This window comes from Morus notabilis, unplaced genomic scaffold (assembly GCF_000414095.1).
Source record: "Morus notabilis unplaced genomic scaffold, ASM41409v2 Scaffold131, whole genome shotgun sequence".
In the NCBI taxonomy this organism is placed as follows: domain Eukaryota; kingdom Viridiplantae; phylum Streptophyta; class Magnoliopsida; order Rosales; family Moraceae; genus Morus; species Morus notabilis.
This window is the reverse complement of record NW_010360208.1, coordinates 164,789-172,659: the sequence shown is the minus strand read 5'-3', so window position 1 is coordinate 172,659 and position 7,871 is coordinate 164,789. Positions and strand designations below refer to the sequence as shown.

Below are 7,871 nucleotides of genomic sequence, written 5' to 3'. Positions count from 1 at the left end.
TACATTGTTTCCACTTGACAAGAAACGACGTCAACAACGTCGTGAACAATGACTCTTCGTTTCATAAACTTCGACACATGACATTCTGCCTACGAACGCCATGTTGTTTCACTCTAAACAACAATCGTCTTTTTAAAGTGTTCTTTTATTTAAGTTCCGTTCATTTCACCGATTCGAGTTTTGTTATAATAAAAAACTCTAAAAATAATCACATCTAATTTTTTTACTACAGTAAAAAATTTTCATATAAAATTACATTTCAATTTAAATTAAAAATTTAAGTCAGTAAATTAAACAAATGCTCGCTACTTTCTGAAAACTTTCTATTATCTTTATTATGGAGATCATCTCCTTCTCCCTCTAGTAGCCACGTCATTCCTCAAATTCAGGGCGCTGACGTCGGCGACAAATAGAAAGTCCACAAAGAAGGCTCATACACGTGGTTTCATATCATTGGCCATTCAACTCCGACAGCACGAATCACGGGTAACAATATCACGTTCCCCACACGATCTGAAAAGGACCACCCAAATTTCCCGTTTGGAATTTGAAATCAAAACCCTCTCTCTCTCTGTCCAAAAAGAGACGTTATAGTTCCTTTTTGTTTTTTTACTATAATTACCATTTTTCAAACAAATAATAATCAATTATATATCATTCTTAACTTGAAAAATAAAAACAAAAATAAAACAAAAAAACAAAAAAATATCATTCTCTGTATATTTCCCATTTAATGCTTTGAACAACTAAACAGAGCCTCAAAACTCTTCTTCTACTACACAGTGAGAATCTCTCTCTCTCTCTCTCTAAAAACTGTTTTTCCATTTTCGTTTGTGGGTTCAGATCTTTTGCGAAAAATCTGAATTGTTTCATTTCTCTTTTTGTGCGTGGAAAATTAATACTTCTCCGAAGAGCTTTGCTCGATGATCATTAGTTTCACGGTAAGTTCTTCTTGCTTTTGTGTTTCTGGGTTTTGTGGTTCGTTGTTACTTGTTAGTGTTTTTGGACTGATTGGTTGCCGATAGAATGCGGGATAGTGTGGTAGCTTTTCTGTGCTTTTGAGTGTGACGTTGCTGTTTGATTTGATGAGATTGAAACTCTAGGTCTGCCACATTTGTGGGATTTACGATTTTTCAGAAACAATGTAAATGATTTCAGAGGATTTTTTTTGGGAGCTTTTTGGGTATGTAAAGAAATGCACTTTTTTTTTCTTTCTTTTTTTTTTTTTTTTTCTATTCAGGAATTTAGAGAGCTGATAGCTTATACTTCATCAGTTTATGCTTAGAGTAGAAGAATTGGAATTTAGTAAAGTGGATGGGCTATTTCTTTGTGTTTCTTCTTTTTATGATCTAGAAAGTTGTGTGCTTTAATAGTCTTGATCATGTGATGAAGCCTTATTTATGGGGTTTATTATTCAAATTAAATTGGGTCAAACAATGGAACTCAATTTTTAACTGTTGGTTTAGATTTATATTAAGTTGTTTCTCTATATTGGGGAAAAAATGGTGTTTTGTGCTAAAAGAAGTAAAGATTGTGATGTTATTATTCCTTCTATTTGATCAGGTTGCAGATAGACTTTGCTGGTTGAATAAAATGTGTATTTGTTCTTATTGATTGCTTCCATCATTGATAAATGTTGAAAGAAGCATTGTTTATGAATTAGCAAAAATGGGGTTTGAGAAAGAAGGCTCAAAAAGTGGTGGGACGGGTTACGTGGGTGGTTTCTTTCAGCTCTTCGACTGGAAAGCTAAATCCAGGAAAAAATTGTTCTCAAACAAGTCAGATTTACCAGGTACAAATCCTATCCCATGTGCATTTTACAATTCCTGTTTATAGTGTTCATTAATCATGGTGGTATTTTTCATTGTGGTCAGTTTTGACTTTTATGTATTGTTTTTCTACAGAACTTTCGAAACAAGGAAAGAAAAGCGTCGGTACCTTGCCAACGACACGGCTGTCATTGGTGAGGGTTTAGCTATATTGTTCTTTATTCTTTGTTATTTGACATGTGATTGAATTTGAGACAGTTTCTTGCTGATTTCCCTTTTGCAGATAGATGAGGATGAAACTTGTGCAGGAACAAGTTTTAAAGGCGGTAGTGATTACAGCTGTGCTTCATCGGTTACAGATGAAGAAGCCTGTGGAATTAGGCCTCATAGTGTAGTAGCCAGGCTCATGGGATTAGACTCCTTACCTACTTCCAATTTTCAGGAGCAGCCCTACTCCACCCAATATTTCGATACGCGATCTTTGCAGGACGCTCATTACCGCAGGAAAAACTTCGAGTATTACCATGATCATCAGATCATGCATAGTGGGAACATGCTTAGAAAGACGGAAGGCCAAAGTTCTAGAAGCTTTGTCGAGCCGAACCCCAAGAGGACACCAAGCAGGCCAATTGAGAAGTTCCAAACTGAAGTCTTGCCTCCTAGATCGGCTAAGTCAATTCCTATAACACACCATAAACTTTTGTCTCCCATCAAGAGTCCCGGCTTTATTCCAAGTAACGATGCTCTTCACATAATGGAAGCTGCAGCGAAAATTATTGAGCCTGGACCTCAACCTACTGCCAAAGCCAAGCTGCCTTCAGTAGGGTCGTCTTCGATACCCTTGAAGGTCCAGGCTCTTAAAGAAAAAGTGGAGGCTACACAAAGAGCGCATTTAGTTGGTTCTTCTTCTGCATCCTTGAAAGAGCAAGACCTAAAAGAGAAGGTGGGAGCAGCTCACAGAACATCCAGGCTTGCTGCAGCTTCTCAAAGGCCAGTTGAGTCAAATGCAGCCAAGTATCTTAAGGGACAATCTATGAACAAGAGCTGGAATGGATCTGTTGATACATCTTTTCGGGTATCTCCTGATAAAGAAGAAGGCTCTTCTTCTGGTTTAAAGAACAAAGGAAAGTCCATTTCACTTGCCATTCAAGCAAAGGTTAATGTTCAGAGAAGAGAAGGTCTGAATTTAAGTAGCTCTAGGACCGACGTGACTGAAAAACAACAGAGTGAGGTCAAGTCAAGTCCAATCTTCAGGAGTCAGCAGAGTACTCAAAAGAATTTGACTAAGAAGCAAAGTCCTTCTGGGGTTCTTAGGCAAAACAATCAGAAGCAGAATAGCCTAATTGACAAAGAGAATTCGCTTTCAAAGCCATTGGTTTCCAACTCACAGGGAGGTCGAAAACTAGTTTCGCGGGATTCTTCTGGGCGTCAAAGAGTCTCTAATAGAGATGGTGGGAACTCGAAAATCGGATCCAGGAAGTCAGGCTTGACAGTGGATGCTGAAAAGGAAGCTCCCTATTCTAGTGCTGGGAATGGCCCTAGAAAGAAACGATCAATAGATGGCGATCGTCACTTCAACAAGAATCAGGTTGATGATAAAACTTTAAATGCCAAAAGTCAGAAGCCAGTACAATCTAATCCTGTTACTGATGGATTCTACAATTGGACCGAAGACGGCAGAAGGAAGGGCACGGAGGTTGTTTCTTTCACATTCACGGCCCCACTTACTAGATCACTTCCCGGTTCTGAGAGCTCTGGTAAAAGGATGTTGTTTGACTCGGAGAGTATGAAGTTATCTTCAATGGGATACAATGTCATTGGTAGTGATTCTTTCAGTATGCTTTTGGAAGAAAAGTTAAGAGAATTAACTTTCGGACTAGAGTTGTCTAGCCTTGGTTCTGCAAAAGGAGTGTCAGCTTCTAGTTCATCATCGAAGTCGAGTTTAGAAAATGTTATGCCTACTCTTGATGCAGTTAGTGCCACACCAAGGGTCAATGAGCAAAGAGACCAACATCTGTTGTTTAACAAAGACAAATTTGATGGCCAATATGATTTTGAATTTTCCACCATTGGTCCTCCATCCAGATTCAAACAAAAGTTTCAGGTATATGATCCTGATCAATTCTACATACGTTATGCTCTATAATCTCTTCCTTTCAACTAGTTGCTTTGCAGCATTTAATCTGTCTGCAACTGAAACGATATACTATTTTCAGGGAATTAGTGAGATGGACGAGAGTAGCACTAGTCAATTTGAAGGTGGAAAGTTGCGCAATTGCCGGCATCCTAGTCCAGTCTCTATTTTGGAACATTCATTTTCAAATGAAAGTTGTGACTCTTCACTTACCACAGAGAGTAATATTAGCACAGGAGGTATAAGAAGCATAGTTCTTCATATATGACAATTGTCTTTTTTTGAAAATTTAGTTTTGTTTTCTTATATATTTTTTTGGGGGTTCAATGTTAACTTTTTCAGGAAGCAGGTTGTCTTCATCTGTTCAAGCTCAGGAAGTCGAGACCGTGAAGTTTTCAAAAAAGTTTAATCTGATGGATGAGTTATCGGATTCAGCCTCTTCAACGTCTACTGTTACTACTTCTACTATGGCCAGAAAGCATGCGAGGACTGATCTTTCCAAAACAACTGAATGGGAACTAGAATATGTGAAGGAGGTATTATTTAACGTGGAGTTAATGTTCAAGGATTTTGCATTAGGCCGTTCCCGAGATATCATAAACCCTCACCTCTTCAATCTTATGGAGAGTAGAAGAGGATCATTGAAAAGCTATTATGATGTTGAGACTCGGCTGAGAAGGAAGGTGTTGTTCGACAGCGTGAGCGAGTGCTTGGACTTGAGATACCGTCGTTGCGCGAGTGGTGGGTACGGGATGTGGGCGAAAGGAGTGGCAATGATGAGAAGGAAGGAGTGGTTAGCTGAAGAAGTTTACAAGGAAATCTCAGGGTGGGAGAGCATGGGAGATTCAATGGTGGATGAGCTTGTGGACAAGGATATGAGCAACCAATATGGGAAGTGGCTGGATTTTGAAGTTGAGGCATTTGAACTTGGTGCAGAGATTGAGGCTCAAATATGTGATTCATTTATAGATGAAATTGTTGCTGATTTGGTACTTTTTTAGAATTGCCTTTGATTTGATTATTCTTATTCTTTTCTGCTCCCCACCACAAGTGTAAGTTTCCACAATATTTGTTTCTTTTCTCTCCCGGATCTTGTAATTTTTGGATTCTTGATTTGTAATCCTGAGTTCTTGCCCTTTTTTTCTTTTGTGATTAAAATCGCTTTGTTCGTCATCTTAATTTTGTTTATTTAATCAATTACTTCCAGAGCAGCCTTTCTCTAATGGGAAAGTGCTGATATGTTTATTTAGCAAAATAGTATAAAAAAAAAAATTTCATGTCTCTGAAGCTTTAAACATAATAGCAACTTGGTCTAATAACAATACAAAATTTTTCTGTTTTTTAATTATTCGTGAGCTTCAATCTTGCTTCTTCAAATTTGTTATGATTTGGCAAACAAACTCTTTTCTTTTTTTTTTTTTTTTTTTTTTTTTTTTTTTTTGGTTAAATGGACAAACTCAATTTTGTCGTCAACCATAAACGTGTTAGTTTTATATGTTTTGCCAAAACAACACTTACTACATAAGGATTGTAAAAACATGCAAGGGAATAAACTTAAACCCGTGTTGTAAGTTTATTCAGAAAGTATACTAAACACATTTGTAGTAAAAATTTGAAATTAATATTTCTGAAGATAGAAATGAAAGTGTGGGACTCTCAAAATGACTTGTTCACAGAGAAATATGTTGCTTTCTTTCTTATTGGGGAAAGGAGATAAGTATATTTTAAAGTGCATGAGTCTAGATTTTCTATTTACTCTTGATTAATATCATTTTAGTCGAATAACTATATTAGTCGAAGGGTACTGATCAAGAATAAGGTATAAAGGTCTAGACGTATGCACACTAAGGATACGTTCAACAATTTTTTCTTGCATATTTGGAGTGCCAAAGTGGTTTTTTCTGCATCCTCCAATGTCTAATTTTCTTCAATGCACAAGACGTGGATATGCTTTAAACAACATAATATTCTTAGCCCATCAAACTGAGAGAGGGCATGCCAATTTCCATGAGATACAAGGAATCAGCCAAAGGCCCACAAAGGTCCAACGAAAGAACAAATAACTTGAAATTGTCAATGACAGACACTTAACATACTAGAAGTAGACTGAAGACCAAAGAAGGATGTATGGAAAGTTTGGAAATCAGTTCACATACATGCTGAAAAAGTAATGATCAGTGACAGATAAATAGACTGCAAAACTAATGGATTTTCAATTTCCAAAACTCCCTTTTAAGACAGTCGTCATCGATCGGGGTTAATCACGCGAAGCACTACGCTGCTAAGAACCATAACTAATAGAAAGTGAGTCCTATCTATCTATCAATCTCATGCTGTGGGTCCTACCTTCTATCAGTGTGTAGTGCATTACTCTGGCTAGTTTTGAAAGATCTCTAGTTGTGTTTTTGCGCAACTTGAAGTACTTTCTCCGCAGGGTCGTTTCCTAGATATCCTCCAGTGATGCCACTTTCCCATAAAGAAAACACACTCTCCCCTTCATAATCTGATAAGTCCCATACGTTGTTATCATTATGGCTCTCAACAAAACATTCCCAATTCCAATCAAGCCAGCTTCCATCACCATCAAAGCCTGAATTCATTGCTGAAGAGCAAAAAGTGTGCCATTCCCCACTCTGGTCTCCATTTGATCTACTCAAACTGCTGCTTCTCTCCTTTGTTGCCTCATTACTTAAATCCCTTTTCACTTCCTCACTTTCTCTCCCTTCATTGGCTGTACAACTCTCATTCACACATTCTTTCTGCTCTTTAAGGGCAATATCCCCACTTGGCTGATCCAAAACCCCACCTTTAATAACACAATTAAGGCTCTTCACTTCCCTGTCTACGCATTCATTTGGTCCCAACTTCTCCTTTTCTTCACTTTGAGTTTGTTTTTCACTACAATCTGTGCCATTTTCCTGTTCTTTTGTTCCCAAGGAATAGTTCTCCAAACCCAATAACTTGCTCTTCTCAACTTTTCCTAAATTGGTACCAGGAAAAATACTAGTATTTGGTTTTTGATCTGTGGCTAATGATTCAACTACCTGATGATGATCAGGAACTGTCATGAGATGACCAGTCTCTGGCTTTATTGGGGACATTTTTGCAGTTGAGTCTGTATTCATGTTCTTGTGCATTTTCGCTGCTGATCGGCGTGTTCGGGCACTGCCACTTCTGCGGTTTCGAGCAGCTAACTTTGTGATGTTGTTCAGGACCATTGTTGATGATTCTTTTCCAAGCTGCTTGCTGAAGCTGTAACTTTTTCTGCTCAGATGAGAATTCCAGTAGTTCTTTATCTCATTGTCAGTTCTTCCCGGTAAATGCTCGGCTATCAATGACCATCTACAACATTAAAAAGTTCCAAAATCATCAAAACAAATGAGCAATTCTTCTTTTTTACACATCAAAAAGGACAAAGGAAAATAGCAATATTTACTGGGTAGGTCCATTAGAGAACAGTACTAGTATGTAATTTCAATAAGTGGATAATGACATTTTGTTTCAATCTTCAAATATCATCTACTGATGAATTACTAGACATAGTACAAAGAGCAATACTAAAAGTCTAAAAGACATAAACAACACTAGTGGCGTTGAGCACCATAAACTAATAAAAGGTAGATTCAGTAGCATAGGACCCACAAATGGGTTCCATTTTCTATCAGCGATGGTGTGCATGATCATTTTTCTAGTACAAATCTCTTGGGAAAGTTATAGCAGGCAGGGCTGATACATCACTTCATTTGTGGTCCTAACTAGCTATAATTACTGAAATTATTAGGAGGCAGTGTGGCTTATAAAAGGGTACAGTTGGTGGATTGCCAGAAGATAACAGAAATCAGAATATGCTAAAAAGGTCACAATTATTATATCAATGCCATTATAATCATATCACCTTTTCAAGGTTTCTACAAAAAAAAAAGTTCTGAAAAGCAATCTCAAAATGGCTACTAGGGGAAGAAAAATGT

The 7,871-nt window shown here is 37.5% G+C and overlaps 2 protein-coding genes across 2 annotated transcripts in view; one reads left to right on the top strand and one right to left on the bottom strand.

The window, feature by feature from the left end:
- Positions 1-846: 846 nt before the first annotated feature.
- LOC21391138 lies at positions 847-5,033 on the top strand. The gene is made up of 6 exons (XM_010096028.2): positions 847-941; positions 1,564-1,792; positions 1,905-1,963; positions 2,053-3,873; positions 3,986-4,142; positions 4,246-5,033. The coding sequence occupies exons 2-6, from the start codon at positions 1,669-1,671 to the stop codon at positions 4,902-4,904; spliced, it is 2,820 nt and encodes a 939-aa protein (XP_010094330.1). The 5' UTR covers positions 847-941; positions 1,564-1,668; the 3' UTR covers positions 4,905-5,033.
- A 1,263-nt stretch (positions 5,034-6,296) lies between these two features.
- LOC21391137 (transcription factor MYB111) overlaps positions 6,297-7,871 on the bottom strand; it is a 2,438-nt gene continuing 863 nt past the window's right edge. The window contains exon 3 of the mRNA XM_024164211.1: positions 6,297-7,245. Coding sequence (XP_024019979.1) covers positions 6,297-7,245 — 949 coding nt within the window. The remainder of the gene's footprint in view (positions 7,246-7,871) is intronic.